At 52.7% G+C, this 27521-nt stretch overlaps 10 protein-coding genes across 10 annotated transcripts; 5 read left to right on the top strand and 5 right to left on the bottom strand.

The window, feature by feature from the left end:
* Positions 1 to 298: 298 nt before the first annotated feature.
* Z520_00472 (uncharacterized protein) lies at positions 299 to 3949 on the top strand (the record flags this gene model as incomplete). The annotated part of the gene is made up of 6 exons (XM_016770993.1): positions 299 to 2072; positions 3281 to 3345; positions 3443 to 3514; positions 3591 to 3692; positions 3775 to 3868; positions 3927 to 3949. The coding sequence occupies 6 exons, from the start codon at positions 299 to 301 to the stop codon at positions 3947 to 3949; spliced, it is 2130 nt and encodes a 709-aa protein (XP_016637903.1).
* A 1222-nt stretch (positions 3950 to 5171) lies between these two features.
* Positions 5172 to 5641, top strand: Z520_00471 (golgi apparatus membrane protein tvp18; the record flags this gene model as incomplete). Its single annotated transcript, XM_016770992.1, has 2 exons — positions 5172 to 5278; positions 5341 to 5641. The coding sequence occupies 2 exons, from the start codon at positions 5172 to 5174 to the stop codon at positions 5639 to 5641; spliced, it is 408 nt and encodes a 135-aa protein (XP_016637902.1).
* Positions 5642 to 7183: 1542 nt separating this feature from the next.
* Z520_00470 (uncharacterized protein) lies at positions 7184 to 11755 on the top strand (the record flags this gene model as incomplete). Its single annotated transcript, XM_016770991.1, has 1 exon — positions 7184 to 11755. One exon carries the CDS (start codon positions 7184 to 7186, stop codon positions 11753 to 11755), a length of 4572 nt encoding a protein of 1523 aa, XP_016637901.1.
* Positions 11756 to 12427: 672 nt separating this feature from the next.
* Positions 12428 to 13631, bottom strand: Z520_00469 (uncharacterized protein; the record flags this gene model as incomplete). The annotated part of the gene is made up of 2 exons (XM_016770990.1): positions 12428 to 13417; positions 13563 to 13631. 2 exons carry the CDS (start codon positions 13629 to 13631, stop codon positions 12428 to 12430), a joined length of 1059 nt encoding a protein of 352 aa, XP_016637900.1.
* Positions 13632 to 14212: 581 nt separating this feature from the next.
* On the top strand, positions 14213 to 15343 carry Z520_00468 (uncharacterized protein; the record flags this gene model as incomplete). Its single annotated transcript, XM_016770989.1, has 1 exon — positions 14213 to 15343. The coding sequence occupies one exon, from the start codon at positions 14213 to 14215 to the stop codon at positions 15341 to 15343; it is 1131 nt and encodes a 376-aa protein (XP_016637899.1).
* Positions 15344 to 15515: 172 nt separating this feature from the next.
* On the bottom strand, positions 15516 to 17142 carry Z520_00467 (uncharacterized protein; the record flags this gene model as incomplete). The annotated part of the gene is made up of 3 exons (XM_016770988.1): positions 15516 to 16579; positions 16624 to 16977; positions 17025 to 17142. The coding sequence occupies 3 exons, from the start codon at positions 17140 to 17142 to the stop codon at positions 15516 to 15518; spliced, it is 1536 nt and encodes a 511-aa protein (XP_016637898.1).
* A 497-nt stretch (positions 17143 to 17639) lies between these two features.
* Z520_00466 (uncharacterized protein) lies at positions 17640 to 18437 on the top strand (the record flags this gene model as incomplete). The annotated part of the gene is made up of 1 exon (XM_016770987.1): positions 17640 to 18437. One exon carries the CDS (start codon positions 17640 to 17642, stop codon positions 18435 to 18437), a length of 798 nt encoding a protein of 265 aa, XP_016637897.1.
* A 588-nt stretch (positions 18438 to 19025) lies between these two features.
* Z520_00465 (uncharacterized protein) lies at positions 19026 to 20297 on the bottom strand (the record flags this gene model as incomplete). The annotated part of the gene is made up of 1 exon (XM_016770986.1): positions 19026 to 20297. The coding sequence occupies one exon, from the start codon at positions 20295 to 20297 to the stop codon at positions 19026 to 19028; it is 1272 nt and encodes a 423-aa protein (XP_016637896.1).
* Positions 20298 to 20843: 546 nt separating this feature from the next.
* Positions 20844 to 21437, bottom strand: Z520_00464 (uncharacterized protein; the record flags this gene model as incomplete). The annotated part of the gene is made up of 2 exons (XM_016770985.1): positions 20844 to 20985; positions 21232 to 21437. The coding sequence occupies 2 exons, from the start codon at positions 21435 to 21437 to the stop codon at positions 20844 to 20846; spliced, it is 348 nt and encodes a 115-aa protein (XP_016637895.1).
* An 898-nt stretch (positions 21438 to 22335) lies between these two features.
* On the bottom strand, positions 22336 to 27320 carry Z520_00463 (uncharacterized protein; the record flags this gene model as incomplete). The annotated part of the gene is made up of 11 exons (XM_016770984.1): positions 22336 to 22885; positions 22952 to 23113; positions 23168 to 23443; positions 23507 to 24189; positions 24242 to 24375; positions 24434 to 25053; positions 25104 to 25499; positions 25592 to 26409; positions 26458 to 26729; positions 26783 to 27185; positions 27273 to 27320. 11 exons carry the CDS (start codon positions 27318 to 27320, stop codon positions 22336 to 22338), a joined length of 4362 nt encoding a protein of 1453 aa, XP_016637894.1.
* Between the last annotated feature and the right edge of the window lie 201 nt (positions 27321 to 27521).

Here is a 27521-nt window from a genome sequence, read left to right as displayed (position 1 = left end):
CTCGGTCGCATACAGTCAACCCATTTATACCTGGTCCTCCCTCCTTCACAAGAGCTCTGAGCCTTTCATTCTTTCAAGTTGCAAGACTGAAGACTCAGTCTGCTTGTTATTGGTATTCTCAATCTGCTTTCCCTCTCGTACTTTTCCTTTGTTCTTTGGGTTCTTGTCTCCACCCTTGAGAAGCTGGCTTCTCGCTGACCACTACTATTGCCCGGACTAAACCAAAAAGTTACCATATGTGAGTGGTTTTTGCGACGGTGCCTGGCTGTGACGATGCGTGCTGATGAAGGCTTACAGAATGTCATTGGCACCTTACTGCTATAGACCACTTACGCCTCCAGAGGCTGCTGGAGCTGCTGGTCAGCACAGCCATACTCGCAATGTATCTCGCTCGTCCTACTTTACAGTCGACAACTCGCCCGAGTCGATAATTACTGCTCGTAATACAACTCCATGTCGATCGCCAGTTCTTCGTCAACATGGCCCGACTTTGCTTCCCAAGATCAGGACCCAGGACACGTCTCTCGAGCCTCCATTCGCTCATCGACCATCCACCCACCGAAGGAGCTCGTCGACCGTCGCCAAAACCTCCAAGCATGCTCGACCTACCATGTACAGGAGTGCAACAGAGCCTGTTGAGTGTACGTCCTTGATCTCACCAGTCTCGAATGCGCCTTACTCGCGATCAAACTCGCTCAACCCCTCTCCCGGGCTGGCCAAAGCACAGCTCAGTGTCCCCATTAGGACGCATTCCCGCTCGACTTCTGCATCGAGCATCAACAGCGACGTCCTGAATCGTTTTGGCTATCCTACCTACCGTCAGATGCCCGTCTACATGTCTCAAAATCAACAAACCCCATCTCCAGACCTCTTCGCCACCAACTTTATGCCATATACCAATGCTCCCATGCCCGAGCCTCCAATTATCAATCTGGAGGGTACGTTTGACATGCCAATTGATCTTGATACGATCTCAAGAAACTGCTCGATGAGTCCTCCTCCCATGTTGCCGCCCGTCTCAACGATCAGTATGCTCAGCTACTTGACCCAACCAACACAGCCAATCAACCTAGTTCGCCACCTCACCTTCCAAACCGGCCGTGGTCTAACCAACCACTTTTGGTGGGATATCCGCAATATTCGACCCTGGAAATCGTTTTCGCTGCAGACTATGTCTGCAATTCCTGATCTCCTGACGCTACTTAACTTCGAACACGATAAAGCTTGTCTGCCCCTGATTAGCTTCAACGCGAACACTGTGACACCTGCTTCTGAAGCCGATCTCGCCAATCTCATTTCCAAGATCTACTTTCCTAAGATCAACGCTGCTACACGGCTGTCCCTCGGGAACAACTCTGTCGCTCTCTACCCAGCCCCAGCCCCGACTAGCTCTGGGTTGTCCGCCAACTCCGCCAACATTCCCAACTTCCTTGCCAACTACCCGAGTGACAATGACCGCACACTATCGGGACTTCCGCGAGGCCGCGTTGTAGGCTTGGTCCGTTCTTTCGATCGCTGGAACACAGGCATGCGTCGTGAAGGCCCTGCCCGCAAGGTCGAGTACCTACGCACCCTGGCGCATCTGCAGAAATGCATGCGAGACCATAGCTGTCGTTACGGCTTCATCATCACAGAGATCGAACTCGTCTGCGTCCGTGCCGGATGTGACGATCGCGGTCATCCATACTTCGGCTACCTTGAAGTCGCGGAGGCGGTGGAGACCAAAACTTTTGCTCGCAACGGGAACGAGACAGATGGAGAAGTGAACATGACTGTCACCTTGGCTCTGTACTATCTGCTGATGCTGGCCAAAGCGACGCCTTTGCCCGGCCAGCCGGCTAGCTTTATGGACGTAGGTGGTGCTGGAACACTCAGTCGACAAAGAGTCTGGGATGGTGGGAACGGCGGTAGTGTTATCACGGTCGATGAGGATGGCGATGTTGAGGAGTTGGGAAAAGACGGCAAGGACAAGTGGATTCCTGAACCGCAGATGGGGGAGAAAAGGGAGGCCAGGACGGTCAGAGGATGGGTGTGGCCTAGCGACCCCTGGCACAAGAGGGAAGGGGAGCGCGGTGAACGTGGAGGTGGAAGAGGGGGAAAGAGAGGATAATACTGTTCTCTAGGTATTCCTGGAGAGAACAAACTATGAACGTGGCTATGAGCAATGTGGAGGAATCCTGGATTGGGCATGGGTTCACAATCGATGCCATCCAGGTGATGAGCTTGACGCGCAACATTTCGAGATATTGAACTCGAAATCTTAGTATTGCAGACTTGGTAATCAAATTATATTTATGCAAAAAGCTTGATTCTTCTGCTACATCTCGACTCCTCTTGTCCTTCACGGCCAGGCTCCGTAGAGGAGAAATCTGTACCAAAACATGATAGAAGTCAGCGGGGATTCTTGCAATGAAACGTCCGAAATGAACAGTAACAATCCGAATCGTGCAATTCGTCTCATGGCTCCTCATACTGTTGAGACTTGACATAATTTTTAAAGTCACCGACGGATGGCTTGACATGCCGGATCCGTCTCGTCAGTTATCGTTTGAGCATACAGGTGAAAATCATCGGAGCTCTTCTCGAAAGCACGGAGTGAAGGGGAGACATTGGGCCCGGCTTACCAAAGATAACGTGGCTCTATCACAAAGAAACTAGCCTATAAGCTCCGTCTCGATGCGAGCATGGAGCAGATTGAACCTGCATGCATTGTGGTGTACTGGCGACCTTGATAAGAAATTGGAGGAAAATGATGGAAGAGGAGCTTGAACGAAGCGTACATAGAGAAAGAAATTGTAGCGGTGGGAAATTTTCTTGGCGGAACGAGGCTGCGGCGGGCCGGTTGCACTGAGTGACACAATTTCCACCCTGGCGATCACCCACCCTCACTATTACTACTTACTAGTACTCCGTACTACTGTGTAACTAGGCCCGCGGGGTCACCAGCAAAGCACGCATCTGCCTCTCTTGTATACACTTTCCACTGTTGTTTTCCGCGCCCACCTTCTGCACAAGCAAGCGAAATCCTAGACTCTGCGGCGAGCCCCCGAATCCTTTCCCCGTCCCTGTTTCGCAGAAGCAGTCTACAGTTCATCAAGATGGGAGGTACGTGTAAACTCGTCACAGCCATCATGTGCACTCCGGCTTCCTTGGGCGCATGTGTTCCTCTAAGACCGTGAGACTAATAGAAGTGATCTCCGACAGACTTCCAGCAAATCGCTCGTGAGACTTCCTACCCATGAGAAACCCTGAGCACACAAGCATCCCTAATGCGACACAGAGCAATTCGTCGAGTTCTACTACAAGACCTTCGACCAGGATCGCACACAGCTGGCTGCTCTCTACGTACGTTTGCGAATCCGCACCCAGTGCAGTTGAGTTGGAAGGGGAGAGGAAGGAAGAGCTAGATTTTTTTTTTTCTGACGCGGCAGTACGGGCACAGAGAGACAAGTCCATGCTTACATTCGAGAAAGACCCGTTCTTGGGGACACAATCTATTCTTGAGAAGTTGACGGTACGTAGACGTGGGCTCTCTGATCGACGATCCTTGACATTGTCCGAGGGTCACTAATGAAAGAGGGATATTGCAGAATCTACCGTTCCAAAAAGTCCAACACCGAGTCGACACGACGGATGCGCAACCCTCCAATGAGCAAGGAGGCATCTTGGTCATGGTGACTGGTGCATTGCTGGTAGGTTTGCTACCTTGAGGCCTGGAGCCCCAGCGTCAAAACCCTATGGCGGTGTGTTCTCTGATGGACAATACGCAAACAGGTCGATGATCAACAACACCCGATGAGCTACGTCCAGGTATTCAACCTGCACCCCGAGGGTGGCAGCTACTTCGTGTTCAACGACGTCTTCAGACGTAGGTGGAGCCAGAAAGTACCAAGCAGACGTCGAAAAGGGCTAACAGATGTCGACAGTGGTGTATGCTGCAAGCGGATAGATTCATCAGCGGTAAAGGGTCGTGCCGGTTCTGACATTCTGCGAATTACTGGTCTCGGAACAGGGTCCACATGATAGGTGGTCATGCATAGCAGACGGCGCAGTATGGGCAGGAAGGAGGATGTTGTAGCGATTGCAAAGCACACAATGATATGTAGGCATTGAGCGAGCAGGGAAGAAGGCAGCGCGATGACAGATGGGACATAACCAACACCAAGTTTACTTCCACCGGCATATTGTTGGGGCAAGCGTCACAGCGACAGACACAGTGAGTCAGTAACGGACAAGGCTGCCACAATTCCGAGTTGCATTCCCGAGTGGCCTAATGATTATTTTTTTGGGTTGGCGATCCGAGACGCACGCGTGGACAATAATACGACTCCTTGTGGCGCCACGCGCTGCTTCGGCTGAGCACTGTCAGGCTGCTGCGTTTTCCCTCTGCATCCATAAGAAAGGTCCCTGGAAAGGTGCGCGAGTAAGAATTCTTGTCGAGCCTTGGACCTCATAAAGCCCCTTGAAGATTGTTATTGTGGTCCCCATTACCTACGAGTACAAGTACTTAGGTACCTAGGTATTCAATACTTTGCCCTGCGCTAGCCTCGGGTCCCTGGTTAAAGGCGCATCCCTGTCTCGGTGCTGCACCTGCCACAACATCCAGCCGCAGTCCGTCATCTGTCGACAACTTTTGATCGAACACAGACAACCGTTGCAACAACTCGTTCACTTGAATTCTCTACCGAGTACTCTATACCCTCACGGTTTACGGTCCACATACAATCCGCATAGCGATTAAAAAGCCGGCATTGTTGCAGCGACGAGCGGCTTGGACCCAAAAAGTGTGCCGCAGTTCAGCTCGCATTGAAACAAGTGCCTTTGTGCCACATCTGTCCTCTCCGACTTTCCAAACCCTTAATCCAGCCCCGTACTATCGGGCAAGCAATTCACAATGGCGCTCATGGACGAGTTCAGAATGCGCAACTTCAGTGAGTTTCTCTTATGGTCGGTGCTGCGACTGCACTGGGTCAGAGCTGACAGCTGTCCGCAGGCATCTACGGGCAATGGTAAGAAGTCTCATCTCGTTCTACGCCCGCTCACCCACGGTATCTTGTGGTCTTGTGCGTAGCAGGACTTTGTTGCGAAGACCCATATGCTTCTTCATCCGGTTGAATGAATCGTCGGGCACAATACAGAGCGGCTCGAAGGATCCAAACAAAAGGGCTGACATGTGGACCGACAGGCTCGGAGTGCTATGCATCATCCTGGGGTTTGCCTTGGGTATCGCCAACATCTTCCACTTTAACCTGCTCATTTTATTCAGTATCATACTACTGTGCGTCTCTTCCTCGCCCTCTACCGACCCAGAAGTTGCGCGATTAACCCTTGAATTTGCAGTTGCTCCGCCCTCGTTCTCATATTCATCGAGATCCCGCTCTTGCTACGCATCTGCCCTACATCCGCCAAATTCGATGCCTTTATCAAACGCTTCACCACCAACTACATGCGCGCCGCTATTTACGGCGTCATGGCCCTGGTCCAATGGCTCAGCATCATTGTCGAGGCCAGCAGCTTGATTGCCGCCGCCGTGGTGTTAACCTTGGCGGCAGCTTGCTACGCACTGGCAGGGTTGAAACAGCAGGAATTTGTGGGAAGCACAACGCTGGGTGGGCGGGGAGTGGCCCAGATGATTGTCTAAACGGGCTTTCTCCACCTTTCCTTGTCACCAGGCTATCTTATCGAATTCAAAGGAATATAAAAGTGATTTGGCAATGGTGTATTTCTAGCGGCGCGCCTGGCCACCGATTGTTCGAGCGCAAGGAGTACGGAATCCATGGAAATGGCATATGGGCGACCGGGCGGAGTGTTTCACCTAGAGCTCCAAGGGAATTTTATGACGATGGTTATCAAGATGCCGCTGATGAACGTTGCGAGAGGCTGGATAGTTACCTGTGCAATGAGTAGGATTCAATTCAGGATGGAAACAGAGTCTCTAAATATGCATATGGCATCAGACTTGAGTCTAGGTAGAAATTCGTCGCAAGGCTCGGAAGGTAGAAATGAAGGAAGCGAGGGTGGCCTTAGGCGCCACTTGCAAAGCATTCTTGTGCGTTAGCCGGAGTCTGATGCAGCTGGAGCAAAGATATAATAAGCTCAACATTGTATGCGATGCAGCTTACGGTTGCTTCTGTCCACCTACTTGCTGTTTGGCTGCGCTGATTGAGGTCCTTTGGCAAGAGTAATAACTCGTGCGCTGCGCAAACTCGTGTCTGTCGATCGGCAATCTAGACAAAGAGGACTAGATCCCATGTCTAAAACACCCTATCCACCGCCACAAGAACTCCCATTTCTTTCGTGTCATCATGTTGTGGGAGGGAGGGGGCAAACGGGATCGTGATCGACCGGAATATTGACAGCCAGCGATATGGATCTTGTAGGTGCTAGGTACTGGGTATTAGTGCCCCCGTCTCTCAGTCATAGCCTGGGGAAGGCGCAGTCACGGCGTGGGCACCGACACAGAGGAGGAGAGTGTACGGAAAGGTACGAGGAGCTGAAGAGTAAGCAGAGAGCAACAGGGACCCACGCTCAACAGTAGTGGCACCCGGAGTGAGTGGCTTCTTCCTAGAGTGGAATAAGAAGCTGGCGTGTGAGAGGCTGAGGACAGTGAGGAGCAAGCCAGAGTGAACAAGGCTCACGTGGCGTGCTAGACCAGAACCAGCCCAGCTTCTAAGGCGAGATGAAGGCTGTGTTTCGTGTTTCGTGTCCTTGCCACTTGGGCGGCCGTCGCTTTGCAAAGGGACCCAGGGACCAAGCAGCAAGGTTCGGGCCCCCAGGCCAAATCAATTAATGCCCACTGCCCACTGCCCACTGCCCACTGCCCAGACCCCCGTGTGCTATTCTTTTCATTTGCGGCTGAGGCGCACCAGGCGTCTGGCTTCAAGCGAAGAGCCCCGTTTAGTCTTGTCCGGTGTCCTTGTTCCTGGGGCCTTGGTTGGTCTTTTTGTCCCTGGGCGTGCTGGGCCTTGGACTCGAATGGCAACTTCGGATTTCTGGCCTGAAAAAACCAGCAGTCATTCCAACCCAAACCCAAGTCCAAGTCTCTTGAAACTCTTTACCAAAGAAACAAGAATCTCCAGGACGAAGAACAACAAACCCAAGACAGAACAAAAAGGAGAGAGGATGGATTAGGCCCAGGCAACCGACACACCAACAATGTCGCCCTCAGTTTCTGGCCTAAATCATGGAAGAAGACAGTCGACCCAGCGCCTATCTCAATGTCCCCATCACCGACGCTGAGCGCCGTGCTCAAGTTGCTGAGGACAGCTCCGAGCGATTGTTACCAGAAGTCCGACAGCCCTCGCCAGAACCCCAGCAGGTGTCGTCGTCGGCTCAACTAGAAGCACCAGTCCCTATTCGGTTCCCCTCAGTACACGCTCCACCACCAGCCATAAGACAGTATGCGCCGAGATTCTCGCAAAGACCAGAAGTTCGCCAATATGTGCCCATCTCCCCGGTCCCAGAGGAAGACGAGCCCGAGTCCATCAAATTCCGCCCGCACTCGGCCGTCGCCACGGACGATGGCTATCTACTCCATCCTCACGGCCCGGGGCCGGTCTTGTGGACTCCCCTCTGGCTGAAGCAATGGTTTTTGGGACTCTTCGCCCTTGTCTTTGCCGGATTTCTGATCGCCTTGATTCTCCTCTGGCACTTTGATGAGCAGAATGATGGCTTCCACATTGACCAGGGAACGAACCATTATGCATGGGCGTACACGCCTACTGTCATCGTCGTTGTCGTCGTGGCCGCCTGGAGAATGGTGGACCACCATTCCAAACTGGCGATGCCCTACGATGCCCTCCAGGACGGACCGATCAAACCGTCCGAAAGTCTTCTTGTCGATTATATTTCGAATTTTCAACTTGTATCATTACTCGAAGCGTTTAAAAACAGTCATTTTGCCGTTATTGCGTCCATCACTGGATTCATGTTACTAAAAGTTGTCACGGTCTTTGCGACGGGACTGTTGGTCGCTCTTCCAACACAGGTGGCTCAGAAGGGTGCGACCGTCCATGCCAGAGGATTTAGCACGGACTCTTTCGACCCGGACACCGCCCTCAATCCTTCGACTTTCTCGGCCCAGCCGGTGTATGCATACTATGGGAGTATGGCTCAGGGTGTGCCTTTGGAAAATGGTGTTAGGTTGGATCTGGCATACAGTGCCTTGACAGTCAGTTCTGATACCCCAATTGGCGACGATGCGATAATATCTGGCGAAGTCGATGCCTTTGTGCCGACTATGGCATGCAAAATACTAAATGTGCAGTTGGAGACTCCGCGGATTGTGAACGACACCAACTCAGCAAGCGCATTTGCGACCTCGAGCAACATCACCTTCACCATCGATGCGGGTGATGTGTGCCGTCAACTTTCCTCAGTCAGTGTGCCAGCGGACAATCCATACACTGAGATTGTCCCGGCGCGCCAGATCAATGGTACTATGCAGCAGGTCTTCTGTGGGACCACGAATGCCAGTGTTCCTGATTCAAATGGTCCGTCAGGGTTATTATTCACGATTACCGACATCAGTTACCAGCAGACACTATTTGACAACGCCACCGACCTCGCAGGTGGTTCATTCACCATCGCAAGTGGTGTTTCCAGGATCCTTAACAATGTAACGAACGTGTTCTGCAACCCTTCGTATTCGATGACTAGGGCCCAGGTCACTAACAACACCCGGCTACTCAGCAGTGATGACGCCGTAACAGTCACGCTGAAAGATGGAGCAAGCAATAGCACACTTCCAGGATTTTCGGATTGGAATGCCACCAATGTCCTGACGCAAGCTTCGATCGCTGCGCAAGTCCTCTTTGGCGATACGACTAACGACGACGCTATTTCCGAATCAAGCGCTATATTTACGCTCATGGCATTGACCCAGGGTTCTCAGAACATCGACACTTTGATCAACCCGGAAACAATGATATCCGCTGCCCAAGACATGTCCAATGGAATTTTATCTCAGTATGTCCATCAAGTTTTGAGAGCTCCGGACGATGGCACTGTGGAAGGAGGAAAAGCGACTCGTCAAGAACGGAGGCTTCGGGTCAACGATGTTTCTGTGTGGACGATGGCTTCGGCTTCTGGATTCCTGTGCTTTTTCTGCATTGCCTTGATTTTCATCGCGCCTAGAGCAGTTGTTCCACGCGATCCGAGCTCTATTGCGGCAGTTGCGACAACTCTGACTAGAAGTACGGAGCTGAATCGACTGCTGCGGAAGCAGGGAGCACCGAGCCTTGCGAATCAAAAAGCTGCCCTCGCAGGTTTCGAATTTGGGACTGCAATCGCGACGACAGATTCCGGGACGAGGAGTTTCAAAATTGTCACGTCAGAGGGCGAGCCAGACGAACCGACCAACAACCCGACCATGGAAATTAATTGGTGGTTACCGATCACAGCCACATTTCCGGTCTTGACACTTACCCTGATTCTGCCGCTGGGCCTCATTGTGGCGTTGGAGCTCGTTCAGCGACATTCTGACGATCATAATGGGGTTTACACCGTGGCCGACGACAAATGGACCGAAATCTACAGCCATTACATCCCCGGTCTCGTTATGCTGATTTTGGCAGCGCTGGTCAACATGCTTGATTTTAATGTGGCTTTGTTCACTCCGTGGAACAACCTGGCAGAAGGCAATGCCATCCACAGAAGATCAGTCCTCAACAATATTCTCGGGAGGTCACCTCCGTTGGCATTCTTACAGGCTCTCAGGACGCGGAGCCTCGGTGCCATGTTGAGTATCACCGCAGCTACGGTGGCCAGTGTCCTGGCCGTCATTGCTTCTGGCTTGTACTACGTCCAGCATTACACTGTTGATGGGGCGAGTATTTCGCTTACTCAAGTGGACTCTTTCGACCTTCAATGGCCAAACAGCTTCTCTAACGACAATGGAGCGGCGGCCATCACGAATTTGATCTTGCACCAGAATTTCAGCTACCCTCAATTCACCTACGAGGGCCTCGTGTTTCCAAAGCTATCGCTGAACAACTCCGCTCTGACAAAGGATACACTCACGACCGTGTCTGGATCATCATCCCACGTGCTTCCGGCTATTCGCGCCAATCTCAAATGCGATGTACTTGCCAGCGACTCGTTCTCCTTAAGCACGCAAAAGGCCGGCGACGACAGCGCATACGCAACGGATCAAGCATTCATCACGGCTAGAGCAGCACTTCCAGACTCATGTCAGCTCGGCGGTACCACTGGAACGGATAACTTTGTCCTCTACGAAAACAACTTCGCACTGCCTCCAGGTGGAAAGGGAACATTTGCCGGTGCTCAATTAGATCTCTTGTTCGGTGAGAATGCGACAACGTACGGTAACTATGGCGAGAATCGTGGTCAGTACATAAGCGACAATCCACCAGTTGGTTGCCCAAGTTTGGCATTCACTTTCGGCCACTTTCAACTCGACAGCACAGACAGGAGCCAAGTGACGACAATGGTGTGCTATCAGGAGATCCAAGGACTTAACGCAAATGTCACGCTGCTTCCCAATAGCACGACCATCGATTCGAGCCATCCACCAGCAGTGGTTGAGAGCAGCGTCTTCCTGCACGACAATCCGCTCAGCAACCACAGTGGGGTGAAGACGTTCGATTTCCGCATCCAGAACAACCTCGCTCAAGAAATGACCGTGTTCAACGGCGAGGGCGGCACACCGGCGACCAACCCGTCGAGTACAAGCACGTTTGACATCTTCTTCCAAGCCGTCATCAACGGCTCTCAACCCCATGACCCAGCATCTCTAGCCGGGCCAAACAACCAAGATGTCCTCGTCGACGCAATCACCAGATTTTATCGGATCTACATGGCGCAGGCCATTTCCGCAAACATGCGCAGCGTCTCGAACAGCGTGAATACTTCAACCCGCCTTGTTCGACGCCAAACCTCGTCTTCCACAATAACCTCCCCGACCACAATTGACACTCCACGCCTCGTCCAAGACAAAGACAGCAAACTGATCCTCCAGATCCTCCTCGGCCTCATGACCGCCCTGGCCGCATCCGCATGGCTAACCACGAAATTCCGCCACGTCCTCCCATGCAATCCGTGCTCCGTCGCAGGGACCATGTCCCTCCTCGCGGGCAGCGACTTGTGCCACAGCGCCGACGACGGACTGTGCGAATGCTGCGGCAAACCCCGTCGACGGTCATTCGGGTACGATGATGTCGTTGGTGGCAACCGACCCGAATCCATCCACGCCGGACCCGACGAAAATGGTGACGAGGCCGACTTGGATGAACGTCAACAGATCATCACCGACGGCGCGGAATGGATGCGTGACTCCCAGTTCGAGACCGTCTTTGGCGGCAAGCGCTACAGTATGGGCTGGTGGCGCGAGCGGCGACTCATCGGCAAGAGACGCCGGTTTGGCGTCGACGTTGGCGCCCGTGCCGACGGCGCGGATGACCAGGACTGGGAGCTCGGGGAGCGGAGGCCCGAAGGGACGGGATTTAATGATTTCATGATGAGGGGCGGCGATCGGGACGGCCGAGGCGAGTACTCGAGATTCGGCGGCAGCAGCGGCGGTGGCGGCCGTTCAAGAGGCGCGAGTGTAAGTGGACCAAGTCCGAGCCCTGAGCCTGCGGCCATGCGAGGTAGAGGAGCACCACTGCCACTGCCACCGACGGCGATGGCGATGGAGATGCCCAGAGAACCCTCGCCGGGGGTCTACGCGCCGGAAACAGCCCGGTCGTCGACGTTGCTGGGAATCGGCAGACGAAGTCCCGTCGGTGGCGAAGCATGAGCATGACTGAAAGCCATAGGTAGAAATACGCCTATCGAATTTTGCTGTTTTGAACTTCATCGCCAGCTTACCAGACCCCGGGGGGTGGGCGGGAAATCTTATTATTCACCTTTTTCTCCCCACCCCGAAGCTGTTTTGACCTCTAGCCTCTGAGGCCCCCTTTTTTTTTCTGGTTCTATGTCCATCATAAGGTTATAACGATTCATGTTTGGCGTTTTCTGGTGTCTTGGTGCTGGGCTGTTTTGAGGACGGAGTCACTCTTATATTATATATGTATATATATACCCATATAAACACATATACCATTGACTGTTTTGCTGTGTGTAGTTCGTGTTCGTACCCTGCGTCGGAAGCTGGTACTGGAGGATTGAGGAAAGCCGGCTACATACCTGGCTAAGAAAGGAAAATATGTGTTTCGCTACTCTGTCTGGTAGGGTAGATTAGGAAAGGGGAACAAGGAATGTCGAATCAGAGATCGTCGTGCGTTTTCACGATGTGTCCGTGTCCATTCCTATCGCTGCTCTGTTCATATCAAGGCCTGACCTCTGAGCAAGTTGTATGTGTCGTGTGGAATTGCAGACTGGTGCCTCCCTCCCTACGTATCCACCAGTCTCATGCTAATCTCGTACGGTGCTGCACGAAGAACCATCTTACAGGACCCAAAGTAGAGGGCTAATAAGTCGCAGCCAGCCTCATGACCAGATAATCCCCGCTGTTAATCCCCTTGTACTTCTTCCCACTCTCCTCCCAGGTGCCCGGTAAGGCTTCGATCCGACGGTCAAAGTTGGGATTGCAGAAATAGGCAATGCTATAACGAGCGGGGACCGTGGCGTCGGGATCTTCGTCCGCCAGATCCTCGTCCTTTGGCGGGGGTTGAATCACGCGGTGATTCGTCGACTTGATCTGGTCGTTGCTCCAGCGCTGAAGCAGGTCGCCCGCATTAACTACGATGGTCCCCGGGATGGGTTTGGCTCGCACCCAAGTGCCCTTGGGAGATTTCACCTCCAGGCCACCAATGTCGTCCTGGAACAGCAGCGTGATGGAGCCGTAGTCCGAGTGTTCGCCCGCGCGGACTTGGTTCGGGTTGGCGCGCCAAAGACTCTTCTTCACGGGCGGGTAGTGCAGCAGTCGGAGGGTGTTGTCCCCGGCATCCGTGTAGCCGTCGAAGAAGTGCTCGTCCTCCATGCCCATGCCCAGGGCTATGGCGCGCATGACGTTGACGTGCAGGTCCTTCAGGGTGAGGAAGAAGCGCTGCATGTCCCTGGTGAAGGTCGCGCCAGCTTCGTCCAGGTGTGCCGGCCACTGGTTGGGTTTCCCGTCCACGCCCTCACGACCGATCTCCATGGACTCCTTCAGGTCGGGATTGGAGGCCCGCAGTTTGGCGATTTCTGCGGGATCGTCCGATTGCGTGACCTTTTCGCGGCCCCAGGTCACGTAGCCGCGATTGCTGTCCGGAGTGGTCCATCTCAGGGCGTCCTTCTGCTCCTGGGGCCGCTTGAAGAACTCGGCCGACTCCGAGAAGGCCCGCGAGACCTGGTCCTCGGGCACGCCGTGGTTCTGCAGGTACAGGAAGCCCGAGGTCTTGAAGGCGTGGGAGATTTGCTCGGCGGTGGCCTTCTTGGTGGCTGCAGAACCGTGCATGAAGGCCCCGAAGTCAATCAGCTGTGAGAGGTTAGGTGGTCGAAAGGGGAAGGTGGTGTCTGTGAGTGTAGAAGAAAGGGGCAGGTGGTGCAAAGCGTGTATGGAGCAGCTCCAATAATGAGGCCCGACACATACAAGTACGACGAAGCCATTAATAGGTACGTACCGGCATGATCAGATCATCTTGTTCTACACCCTTTTGGGCGACTTCTGGGACTTCTCCTGCTGAGCCCATGTTTCTTTCTCGCGAGGCTGAAGTGGGTCTAGGAGTGTGATTGAGTCAGTTGCGTGGCAGCAAGTCTCTGGATGGGTATCGTTCTCGTCCGTAATAGTGGAAGAGGCAGCCGGAGAATTGCCTTTACTAACAACGAGTCAGAAGGGGGGATGGTAGTGGATATCGTCTCCCTGGGTTCCGCGACAATGGCGTGCTCTTTGCAGAATGCGGCTCACTTGCAGACACTTGAAATCTGGGGTATGTCTCCTTTGCGTGATGGAGGAGCAATAGGAAACCCAACATCTCCCCAAAAAATATACTCGGGTGACTTTTATGCAGACGAGGGAGGCAAAATGTCTGTTCTCGGCAGGTGTTGAAGAGGACAATGATTGGATGGGAGCCTGATAAGGAATCATGGCTAGTGGCGGAGGTGCCCGTGGTATCAATTTCATCGTCTTCAATCCATCATCACCATCTTGTATACACACCTGCCAGAAAGGAGACAAGAACAGAGAAGAGTCATATATGCAGACACACCTTGAAACTACAACTATACGACAACGACGACACCTCCGCCGCTGCGCCCCTTCACGACCGCCAACATGGATCCTCCCGTCGTCGACATCCACACCCACATGTACCCGCCCTCATACATCAAACTCCTCTCCTCGCGCACAACAGTCCCTTACATCCATGAAACTCCCGACTCCGACCCACGACTCATCATCCTCGCCTCAGACGACGACCCATCCCGCCCCAAATCCCTCCGGGGCCGGCCCGTCGACAGCACATACTCGTCCTTCGACCAGAAGCGGGCCTTTATGCGCCGACACGGCATCTCCTGTAGCGTCATCAGCCTGGCAAATCCCTGGCTCGACTTCCTCGACCCCGGGACGGCCCTGAAAACGGCGCAGGAAATCAACGACGATCTCGACGGGGCGTGTGCCGAGAACAATGGGTCGTCATCTCATGATGGCCTGAAACTCTACGCCTTCGGCTGTCTCCCTTTATCCGCCCCAGCAAAGGACATCGTAAGCGAAATCCATCGCTTGAAGTCGCTCCGCCACGTCAAGGGCGTCATCATGGGCACGACAGGTCTGGGAAATGGCTTGGACGACCCGGCCTTGGATGACGTCTACTCGGCCTTGTCCTCCACTGGGACGTTGGTCTTTTTACACCCGCATTATGGCCTGCCCGACTCCGCCTTTGGGGGCCCCGAGGTCGTCGCAAAGTCCGGCCATGTCTTACCCCTGGCTTTGGGATTCCCCCTGGAAACGACCATCGCTGTCTCAAGGATGTACCTCGCCGGCGTCTTCGACCGCCATCCACAGCTGCAGTTCCTTCTGGCTCATTCAGGTGGCACGTTGCCCTTCTTGGCGGGGAGAATTGAATCCTGTGTGGCGCACGAACGGGAATTTGTCGCCAACGGCGGTCACAGGCAAGGTCCCAAGCGCTCAATATGGGATGTGCTGCACTCCAACATTTATCTTGATGCCGTTATATATGGGCAGCCCGGGCTGAAAGCCGCCATCGAGGCGGCAGGAAGCGTGGATCGAGTAATGTTTGGAACCGATCATCCATTCTTCCCACCCCTGGGAGACGACAAGGAGGCAAAGTGGTTGAGCGTGGAGAGTAATAAGGGGGCCATTGACGGCTGCTTGCCAGAAGACGAGGTCGCAAAGAGGAAGATATTGGGTGAAAATGCCATCAGAGTGCTTGGTTTAGATTTATAACACTATCTGTTCGACAAGACTGTGTCATGTCGCGGCGAATCGTCTGGGAAAGCTGCAGGAGGTTCAGCTGACAGGCCTCAAAATTCGTGTACATCCGGCAAGACCTGAAAATTCGACAAGGCGGTTCAAAAGTCTACCACTGCTCCGTTCAGATCGCCAAAAATGCAAAGGCTCAAACATTCCTCCTTCCAGATAAGATATCCCAGCCCAGATGTGCCCAGACCTCTCCAATGAACCATTCCGGGGAGCATTCTTTCTCCCTGATCCCCTCCACCAGTTTTGTCAAATCTACATCCTCTTCCTCTTCCTCCTCACGCCTCAGAGAGTTGTCGAAAGTGTCGTCATCATCCCCAAAAACACCTCGAAGAAGGGTATTTTGAAGCGTTTCTTCAATTCGCCGACGAAGACTTTTGCCCTGAGCGATCTCCTTCGAGTTGGACTGCTGCAATGTGAAAATGAGCTGGGACTTTTCAGACATGTGTTTGGTGTTTGCAAGCAAAAATTCCACAGACTTGCGCAAAATCCAGATAATGTATGGCCCTTCAATTGTAGCTGTACCTGTTGCAGACTTCGCGTCAAGATGCGCAACATCCAGCAAACCCTGTGGTGCAAGCAGACCTGGCCCTTTTTTGCTCGCCCCGGTCAAGTCCGCAAAGACCAGAAGCGACAAGGATGAGCCAACATGGTCTAGAAGAGTGCACAAGTATCCTTCCAGGAGTTCACAGTGGGCATCGTTGGCGACGTCGAGCACTTTTATCATCTTCATCAGCGTCCGAACTATCTCCTTAGCCTCGGCGACGGCTGGTTCACTCGACAGTGCGAAGCTTTCATGCGTGTGAGCAGACCCTCGTCGCTTCGACTTGACTTCTTGCTCTTGTCTGGTGTATTCATCCAAAGCGAGCTTGTGGAGCTGTCCCAGAAAGGCTTGAAATGCCCTGACCAGGTCGGGATGAGCTGGGTAATACTCTTCACCGTCCTCGCCTGTCAGTGGCTTGATGCATTCCAGAGCCTTCAGAATTGATGGGTAGACATTCCTGAAAGCCACACAAAGGTCTTTGACTGATTGGTCTTCCTGCTTGGCGGAAGTCTTTCGTGTTGCGCGCAGCCGCTTCCGAAGTAACCTGGTGACGGGAATCGCAGCAGCTTTGATGGAATTCGTAAGGATATCTTGATCAGGATCTGATAGACGCAGACTGTGACGGAGGGATATGAAGCCATGAAGCCATGATTGACGATCTGCTGCAGATTAGTATCTGCTATCTTGAATCTCGGGGACGCACCTGTGAGAGGTATATTGAGACTGTCGATTTCCAATTCACTATCGTCATTTCCGAGGTCTAGACTGGCTTTTTGCTGTTTGGCTGCTGGCTGGGCCTTTCTCACCGACACCGCCGAAGTCTCTCGTTTGCGTTTGCCAACAGCTGACTGTCGTTTCGAAAGCTGGTCTTCCTCACCCGCCAGAAGAGAATCTCTCTCTTTTCTCAGCCGATCCAGCTCATTGGCCACCTTCAACCGCTCTGTCTCGGCCTTGTGATAGGAACTTTTCCAGTACATCGCTGCGTCAAAGTCAAGAGTCGTCATGGAGGGTTCGTGGGACCGAGTCACAATGGCCTGACGAAGTTCCTCGAGGTATTCTGACCGACAATCAGCCAGGATTTTCTCAGACGCGACAGGTTCATACCTTCTATGGACGATTGGGGTGGTTTCGATCGGACCACGGCAACGGCGAAAGCGATATGGGCAGGGCAGGGGAGATCATGATAGTTCTGGTCGAAGTCTGGCTTCAGGCGAGTTGTCATACCTCCTGGTCATCTTCAAGAGATCTAGAGAAATGACATATCAAGAGCAGAGTGAGGTTCAATGAGATGTTGTAAGAAGAGCAAAGAGAAGACAAGGATGGGTCGGTGTCGTTGGGTCAAGAAAGGCGACGGAAATCGAGAATCACATAGGAAACATGGAAGGTGCGACTGTTCCTACAACGCTTGTACGGAGAAGCATTCTGGGACGACAGAATTTCCACAGAAAGTGTCATATCCTTAAAGAACTGTATTACTCGCATTTACGGACTGTGGAATATTGCTTGATTTAAACGTGATGCTTTCTTGTGAAGCTCTGGGATCGGCCGAGTATCTGAGGATTCAAATCACTACACTAAAGAGCTGTGTGATGCACCGTAATTGCTAGTGTGGAGCATACAGTCCCTATGTCCTTCCTTCCGCCTCTGCGCTGGTCTGTGTTTGCCTACAAAAAGCCACCAACAACTACAGCGTCCACCTAGACAGACTACTGCTCAAGCATGGCGCCGTCAAACGAGGCAGACATGTCTGTCGACTACTACGAACTGCTGTCAATCCCAGCAACGGCGTCAGAGTCTGAAATTCGACGTGCTTACAGGCAAACCTCGCGGCTCTATCACCCGGACAAAGTCAAGCCCACGCCCGAGACCTTGGAGAAGTTCCAGCTCCTGCAAACCGCGCTTAATATTCTCACAGACGCGGCTGAGAAATTAAAATATGACCAGACGCGGGAAGCCAAGCAAAGGCGTCTGGCGGAGACTGCTGCTCTCGAAAGCCGACGACGACAGATGAAGGAAGAGCTGGAGAAAAGAGAGGGCGGCTCCGTCGCCACAGGAATGGCCCCGTCGGTGAGCGGCGTGAAGCGCACCTGGACCGAGCGGGAACTCGAAATCAAGCGCATCGCTGAAGAGAACAGGAGGAAGCGAGAGGCGGCAATGGCACACAAGGCTCAAGAGGCACATGCCCGGACACAGGCAGCAACCGAGGCGGGAGCGGAAGAGCAATCCTCCAGCTCGATAGACCGATCTGTCAAAGTGCGCTGGATCAAGGAAGCAGACGGGTTGGAGATTGACCAGGAGGCACTCGAGGAGAACTTCGCCGCCGGCGATGTCGAGAACGTCCTGGTGCTGAAAGACAAGAAACGTCGTGTCGAAGGCAGAGATAGAAAGGTCCTACTGGGCACTGCTGTCATTGTGTTCAAGTCCTTGGCTATAGCTAAGAAGGTGGTGGCACGGGGTCCGTGGGAGGGAATCGAAAGCGTCGAGTGGGCCACAACAAAGGAAACCGATGGCGGTTGACCGTGAAGTATGGCTCATGACTCCTACAATTTCCGGCAACAGCATTTCGCCATGAAATTTCCATTGCTGCCGAAACACAGAGCCTCGAGCATCCGTCCCGGAGTTGACTCTCGGCAAATTTTGGTCAGTGAGTTGCTGTCAGTCGTCAAGCGCTGAAGATGGCAGCAGAAAGTCTGACAAGATGTCGTGCCTTCCACCGATGGCGTTCGCAACAGGGAGGGTTCGCACTGGGATTTCAACAGTGCTCAAAGGTGCCTGTGTTTCACCATGACTGACCTGTGCCGCTCGATTTGTTTAGAGCAAGTCGGGTTCCATGACCGTCCATTCCAGACACTGCGATAGACCGACCAAGGCCCGAGCATCCATCTGGCGAACATACTGGAAAATTATGCTTTGTAAAGACGAGCTCACTTACAACCCGTGCTTGGCTAGGCTGCGAAGGGTAGTAACCCAAGGAAGCACGCGGCGTGGATGGATCCTAGTGATGTGTACCTCTAAGGTTTGCATGTAGAGACACGTTGAGCGTCCATAGAAGACGAGATACCTTGTTTTTGGAATCCCCCAATGGACTCAAGGACAGTCCTTTCTCTAATCAACTTCCTCCTCTTCTTCCTCCTCTTCTCTTCTGGGTTTGGCCTTCTTCTCCTTCCTCCGCAGACTCTGCTCGACACCCTCCCTCAACCACCTGGGCACAAACGGCTTGAGCATGACCCCCTGCTGTTCTCCACCTTCCGCTGTTTCCCACTGTACCTTATACTGCTCGGTCGGGTCATAGTTCGTCCTGTCCGCAGTCAATTGGATATCCGTCATCATCTCCAAGCGACAAAGCGCGAGCCCGATGTTGCCCACTCCGCCGAGCCACTTGCCACTACTGCGCCCTCGCCCTTTCGCTTTCAACTTGCAGATATTTGAACCTGGAGGCGGCAGCTGCATCTTCATATCGGCTCTGTACTCGGGAAGCTCCTGACCCCCAGGCAACGGCTCGGCGTCGTCGGGATCGTACAGTTGGCACGGTAGGATCCTCTTCCTGACCACGCCGGTGTGGTGCGTCCGGATGGTCAGCTCCTGGCCCAAGTAACAACCCTTGAAGAAATCGATTCCGCCAAAGAAATCAAGGTTGCTCTCTTGCGGCAGCGCGTGGCCGGAGATGATCTCGGACTGTCCCTCCGCGACCCCGTTGAGCATGCGGTGGACCGTGTATTCCTCCATCGTGGCTGGTTGACTCCCCGTGTCTTCCAATCGCTGTAGCACGCCTGCTTTTGAGGATACCTCGTCGAGCAGCCAGCGGACGCCCATCCCCGGCCGGGGATCTTGCCCCCCCAGACCACCTGTAATGCTTGAACTCACAAAGTCCTGACTCCCGCTGGTAGGTGGCGGCCAAGTGTAGTACACCCCCATCCTCTGTCCATCCACCTTTTCCAATGTAAACTTTGCCCGTAACTTGTGTTTCTTCAAGTGCTTCAACAAATCCCCCGCGCTCTCCGAATCAACTTCGATGAGCCATTCTTCCCCTGGCTTATCACCAGCAGCCGGGGCGGGTGGGTAGACGAAGACGTCGTTCAATATCCTTCCGTGTGCCGAGAGAAACGCCGTGTAGATCGGGTTCGTGCTGCCTCCAATGTCGAGAATCTTGGCTGGGATGAGGTTGTGCAGGAAAAGGGCAGCATCGGGCCCCGCGAGGCGGATGATGCTTCGGTTCGTGAGATGGAGGTATTTGCTTCGGGCAGATGATGCAGCGTCGAGCCGCGGGGAAGTACTGAAGCTGCGGCGGACCAGAGGTTGATCGCGACAGAAGCTCCGGAGCTGGCATTCCGGGCATACAAATGTTCGAAAGATACCAGACTTGAGTCTTGGAGGCATGTTGCAAGGCTTTACTCACGTTCTCCTTGTGGTGTCGAGCACGGTTCACAGGATGAGACAGAACGAACTTGTCGATGAACCCTCAACTTCTCCGCATTCATTGTAGAGCCGCTCCGGGCAGGCCTATCCTGATCTGGCATGGCGCCATTTCGTCACACCTATTGCAAAGGAGGCATTGTGAACTTTTGATCCAAACCTCTAATAGTCGTGCAGTTCTACAAGATGCGCACGGAAAACTCAGGAAATGACACCTGAATAATCGGATCATTCTGTCATGAAAGACAGCGAAGGCGAAGACTTCTGATTCTGACTTGAGGGTTTGAGCTGAGGCGACGCCATAGACCCTTGGGAGAAAAGGAAAGGTAGGCAATCGCAAGCTGGGAAAAGAGGTCGCTGTGTTTAATTATTTCACCAAAAGACATATTCGATGGCGCCCAATACTTATACCCTGGAGCATTCCCCATCCAACCTCCCAACTTTCTCTTTCATCTCATCTCAGCTGTCCACCCTCCGCGTAAACTAAGACAGTCCAACAAACGAACCATTTCACCGCTTCCAGAACCCCATATCCTCGAGCTCGGTATACTTCAACGGCGTGCGCAACAGGTCCTCCTCACGGATGGTCTTGCCGAGGTCTTGGTGGTGCTGCATGTCGCGCCGAGACTGAAGCTTCGACATGTCGTCGAGCCTGTTCAGGGTGACGGGAAAAACACAAGTCAGCTAGGCGGAAATGAATCAGGCGAGAATGTAAAGACATGTGTGCAGTACGTCCAGTGTCCATAGCTGTGCGTCCCAACTTCCCGTAGCAGCTACAACTCAAGTCAAAACTCCCCAGGTCCTCCTTTCCTATGTGCAATCAAGACATCCTCCGGGGCACATTCCCGACAGAGCGCGAGCTCATCGGATGGCACTGAGCAGTAAAGCATATACCTACCGAAAGACAATGACATATTCACCACCGTCTGCCTCAGACGAGCCGCCCACATGCTTGGCTTTATAGTGACGGTAAAAGCTGATCCAGGGCTCATGCTGGCGAACTTGCTCGGCGACATGGGTGATGAGCTCTTCCACGCGCTTCTCCTTGCCGGGCTTCGGGAATACCTGCACCATCACATTGGGAGGAACAGGGACGTTTGACATTGTGGACGAAAGTCGATGTGAAGTGTTCTGGGCACGAGAACTTTCGCTGGTAAGTGCACTATGCTTGCTTGAAAGGCCACTCCTTTGAGGGGGAGAGAGACATGCAGCACACAGAAAATTAATGCAGATCTGGGGAGGCAGGTTCCCCCTTTTACTTCACTCGATCTCGGGTCATCACCTACCGTTCCATTCGCACAGGGTAGAGAATGTACCACGTGCTTGCTATCAAAGTAAAATGGTTTCCAGAGGTTCAGCTGCCTTCTCTAAAACGAGGGGTAGGCATAAACAGCTCGTCTTCAAGCCGCGATACGAGATATTGGGAAGTTGGCCATTGGCCCACGTTGCCAACGGATTTCGTAAAAGAAACCATGCGAAGAGATGGAGAGCTTCCCATTGAGTGAGTTTCGTATTCCAACTCTGGGGCCACGCTTCTTGATTCGCGACCTAAGGTTTCGGCGCTCGTGTTCACCTCCTCAGCTGAACAGCCTTGTCAGAGCCGGCTTCCAAACCAACACAAAGTCTGATGAACTGGCCAATAATAGCCACAAGAGCAAGTCTCCTCGCTCCAGACTCTTCCACAACACTCTTTTGATGTATCCTTCATCATTCGGACTGGAGAGCAGAAAAGGTCTTCGGAAGCGATGCCATGGGCCATGGCAAGATGTGCCAAGCCATCTCCACGTGATCGACTACACGAGGCTGAATATTCAAAGGGGGCCCGAAGAGTAGGAGCCATTATGGACCAGCTACCCAAGACTGTAGTCAGAAGGTCGAGAGTGAGCGCTCTTGAAATGACAATATTGAATTTCGTCTAATGATACAGCCCAGATATGGTGCGAAATGTCCAGCCGGAATCCCTTCTGCTACCAAACAAGTGTCCGACCATAAGAAAATGATATTAGTACACGCGGGGATTCTCAGCGCGCTTTTCCAAGGGCAGCTTCTCCCGACGCCCGGTAAGGAGCCTTCGACAAAGCCTTCCAATCGTACGGATCCAAGAGTAAGTCGTATTCAAGCCCCTCCGTTTTTTACTCGCTCCAACCTTGCCGCGCCACTTCTTCATCCGGAAGTTGTAGTAGAGCAGGGGGATCATGACGAGATCGAACACCACATACGCCCAGACGAGGCCAAAGTTGCGCCAGCGTTGGCCCCACGCGATGCCACGAGGCTCCAAATACTGGTCCGCTAGAGACAGGGCGCAGTATTCACAGTTCCTCGTGGCTGCCGGGTTGTACAACGTCCCGGGCGCCACTTGGAGGTAAGGGGCGAGGTATTGGCCGCAAGTCATGTTTGGCGGCGGGGAGAAGACGCTCAACTCGTTCTCCGCGCACACGACCTTGCGACTGTGTAGTGCTGTCGCCACGATGCCGTCGATAATGTAGGTGAAGGGACTCACGCGGTACATAAAGTGCCAGAACCCCGGAAGTGCGTCCGGTGGTTGAAGCACGCTATGGGAAAAGGTCAGTTACAATTTGTGCGTGCGAACAACAAGCAAGAAGATTCGCCACACTCACCCGTTGAATATAACACACATGGCGAACATGAGCGTTGCAATAATGCCAGCCGTCTCCGCGTCAGGCAGAGCTGCAATCACCATTTGGGAGAATGTGCTTGCATAGACGAAAAATTGTACGCAGAATAATAAGACAAGACCTTGTCTTTCGGAAGATTGTATGCTTTTGAAATGGGTTTAGTAAAGATAACCGAAATTCCACGATTCAGAAACTCACCCAAAGACTGAGTAGTAATAGGAAGCATATGCCATGATGCCGAGCAGGATTTGGTAGGGGATCTCCACGAGAATGTTGGCGAGGAGGAACGCCACAAACGAATAAGCCTTTGACGGGCGTTCGCGGACTTCGTAAAGTGATCGTTGGATGACGAATCTGGGGATGATCTGCTGGATCAAAGCCGTGAATATCGATGTGAGCATGAAGACGCTGAGTAGGACATTCTGCAGCCCTTGTTGAGAGCTGTTGGACTGCCAAAATGAGAAGCCAATAAATCTATTCCCGGGTCAGCGCCCCATTTTCCCTCTTCCGAATGCGTTGTCGAAAAGAGAAACTCACAGAGCTGAAGCAACACCAAGGCCAAACTTGTGAAGGACATATCCGGGAGTTCTCCAATACTGCTGAAAGGCGCGGATCGTCGTATGATAGGTCTGCGTGTAAATCGGAACGGCGAACTGGCTAAGGTTCGTGACGCTGTTGTCCTCCACGGGAATTCTGCTTCTTTCCAGGTTGATTTGGTCCAACTCTGCCAGCATCAGCTTGTTCTCCTCGCTTGTTCTCCAGATCTCGACCCAATCATGATTGGCTTGAGCACTTGCTTCAGGGTTGACAACTTCCAGCATGTACTCTGCCACATTTTCCGAATCAGTGCAGGGCCTGGCTCCCTGTCTCTCGAAATAGCTGGTGAGAGTCTGCGAGTTGGAGCCGATGTCGCCGAAATAGACAGTCCGACCTCCAGTGGTGAGGAAAAGTAGGCGATCAAACTCCTGAAACAGTAGCGCACTTGGTTGATGAATGGTCGAGAGCACAGCTTGGCCATGGTCGGCAAGCTTTCGGAGGAACCTGAGGATAGACCAGGAACTTTGTGAATCTAGCCCACTGGTTGGTTCATCGAGGAAAAACAGGAGGGCAGGCTTTGCAGCGAGCTCGACTCCTATCGTAAGGAGTTTCCGTTGCTCAACATTGAGTCCTTCTCCTGGTACACCAACTACGGCCTCGGCGAAGTCTTCCGCGTTGATCATCTTCAACACAATCAGCATGTCCATATTTGTGCCAAACCCGCGAAATACAAACCTTGATCACTTCCTCCACGTACTCGTATTTCTCTTTCTTAGAGACAGATTTTGGTTGACGGACCACGGCGCTGAAGCGCAATGCTTCGCGAACAGTTGAGGTCTCGAGGTGGAGATCCTGCTGCTGAACATACCCTGCCTTTTTGTTAGTCCTTGAGCTGGATCGAGCTATAAGCCCATTCAGGAATCATACCTGTTTTTCGTTGGAAACTGGGATCCAACGGCTTTCCGTCCACCAACATGTCACCAGTCACAACCCCGATCGAGGTGCGCTGGGCTAAAACATCCAGCAGTGTTGTCTTCCCAGCACCTGATACACCCATTAGGGCTGTTAACGTTCCGGGCTTGACCCATCCTGATACTTGGTCGAGCAACCTGCGTGTCCCTTCCTTGACCGGAATATCGTAGTTGACATTGTGCCAGGTAAAGATGGCTTTTTGCGGCGGAATGGCCCGGATCTCTTCATCTTGGGTGTTATTTCTCCCGGTCATTGCGAGCGGAGCATCAGGATCCTCTTGGTTCTCATGTCTCAAACCCTCCTCGATGTAGCGTGGTACATGTCCGCGACGGAAAAGCAAGACCTCTCCCTTGCCTTCTGGTTTTGAGTTGATTTCGGTTATTCCGAGGTAAGTTGTCATGAAGAAAGCCAAGAAAGCAATCAATATACCAAGATTCCGCCAGATGTGGCTGTAACTGTATCCGTAGGATTGTTCGAGATATGTGTCACCGGATACAGTGGATTGGCCAACAACCGCACCGGGAACGGAACAAATGAACGTATTCCCGACTAGGTTCGGATACGCAGGAACAAAGCTATGAACAATGTCAGTAGAGTGGGAACCAGGAACCAGACAATGACTTACTTGCCACACGGAAACTGTCTTCCATGGAACTCATTGACGAGAAGTGCTTCAAATGAATATGCAACCGGATTGCACCATGAAAGCCACTTGAACCAAGGATGCATATCCGGTCGAGGTATTGTGAACCCTGTGTAGATTACTATTGCGAGGACGAACACGGCTGCGATCGCCAGTGCTTCTGTAATTGTTTTGGTCGCTGCGCCGATCGTTCTGAACAGTCCGGTCATTGCCAGCCTTGTCACAAAGGCAAAAAGGAAGAAGATGAAAAACTGTGCCGCTTCCCTCCTCAGACCTGACAGGAAATAGAGGACAACGTTGAAGATCACTGCGGTGAGCAGCTGGACTGGTAGATCCGCTATCACAGTTGCCAATGCCTCTGTGAACGGGTGGTAGAAACTACTTCAAATCAGCATGTACCACGGGAGTGCCCAAGTGCAACGCAGAAATGCGGAGCGCTTCAAAAACCACCTGAGCTTGGTCACACTCACGCGTAAGAGACTTGCTTCTCCACGATAGGTCTTTGATCATACAAACGATTGATTTCCGTGACCGCAATAAGAGCATTCAATAACACAGCAAAGAAAATGGTAGAGCCTTTTGCGAAGAAACTGTTGGTATCGTTGATCGTTCCGTAGAAAATGGAGCCGATAATGAGGGACATGCTTCCTTGTCCGATAATTAACGTGAGTCGGATCACTCTTTCATTCCATAGACGCTGAAAGCCTCGCTTGGTACAAATCTGAACTTGCATCGGCGTTGAAACAGTGTAGGGAGAGCTCGGAGGAACATGGTGCGCTTGGACCGCGCGGCGCGCGGCCTTGAATTCATCGGCTGCGGCGGAGCCATAACCTTCTTCTTCATGAGTCCTGATTTCTTGTTGGAGGGACTTGCAAAGTCCTGATTTTCGCCAGTATTGTTCAAATTCGACAGCAGTTCGGGGGACTTTCTCTTCGTATCCTGGTCGCGTTCTCCTTTCGTCCACATTTGTGATTGAGGTCAGAAAGTCAGGGGTTGGTTGGCGAGCTGGGCAGAGCCATCCCATCTCTGTAAAGTAATCCTTGGCAAGATTGGTTGGACCAAAGTAGATCTCTCTACCCTCATACAGAACCACGACCTTGTCGAAGGCGTCGTACATCGCCTGGGAAGCCTGATAGGCGGCGACTACGTGGACAGAGCCGCTCAAATCGGCACTCAATCTGAGTGTACGGACGAACGTGATAGCAGAGGAGGCATCCAGACCGCGCGTACTGTTGTCCCAACAACCTATAGGTGAGAATGAGAGAAGCATCTCCGCAATGCTCACTCGCTTTCGAAAGAGTCAGCGTACAACCCTGTTAGATACTAGCCTGCTTACCTTCCTCTCTCCTCCAGATGCACCTCGTACATAGGCATTTCCCACTTTCGTGTTTTGAACGTGGGTCAACCCGCAAACGGCCATTGCTACGGCGGTCATTCTCTTGACGTTTTCGTTCCGAGAATCACCCAAGATTCGATTTCGTGGAGTACGCATGGCAGCAGCAAATTCGAGAGTCTGTCTGACCGTCAAATGGGGGAAATGTATATCGACTTCGGCATTGTAGACGATTTCGCCCTTGAAATGTTTGATCATCTGCTGCTGAGGTATTCCTATCAAGATATCAGATCCATGAGGCAAGCTGACGAGGCCAGGCAAGTATTACCACTGTAGTGTATGATCGAGTCATCCTTTACTTTCAAGCCATGGAGTTCTCCGGCTAAAGTCTTCAAGAGCGTCGAGCATCCGCTTCCGGGCCGTCCCAAGACCAGCAGCATCTCTCCAGGCTTCACAACGCCGTCAAAGCCAGTGAGAATCTTTCTCTGCGGCTTCTTCGCAAAGCGGATCCACTCGGCTATGCGCAAAGGAGCGAGAAGGTATGATGCTACCGTCGGCTGGAGATTCATGGCGATCCCAGAGCCTGATACGTTCAGGTTCTTGAATGTGATTGAAGCACGACGTAGCTTGATGTTCGCGCCCTCTGCTTCCCGCAGGACCATCTTGGCCCATTTGTATATGTCGAAGGCGGAGTCGGAAGGATCCAGAGCGGGATCATGACTTTTGTCGCGCTGGTCGAACCTCTGTCAGCTGTGATGATTTGACAAGCTTTCATTGAGGCCTGCATCGATCTCCAGGGAGTCTTGCCTTTAACTCACTGGCAACCCGTGTGATCTCAGCACGGTCGGCTTCCATGATCGGTTCATAGTTGCTCACGCTGCTGGACATTGAGTGGGTGCGCTGGAGATTTTCATTCGAGCTCGAATCTGAAGCACCCCTTTGCGACTCCGTACTGGAGACATTCTTTTCGTCCTCACCGTTATCATTTTGCCCTTGACTGGTTGATTCCATTGATGTTGCGATAGTAATCAATTCTGTTTCGGCGAGGAAGTGAACAACACAGCCAT

The sequence above is a fragment of the Fonsecaea multimorphosa genome, assembly GCF_000836435.1.
Source record: "Fonsecaea multimorphosa CBS 102226 unplaced genomic scaffold supercont1.1, whole genome shotgun sequence".
Taxonomy (NCBI): Eukaryota; Fungi; Ascomycota; class Eurotiomycetes; order Chaetothyriales; family Herpotrichiellaceae; genus Fonsecaea; species Fonsecaea multimorphosa.
The sequence above is the reverse complement of the archived record's forward strand: the minus strand, read 5'-3'. Positions and strand labels throughout refer to the sequence as shown.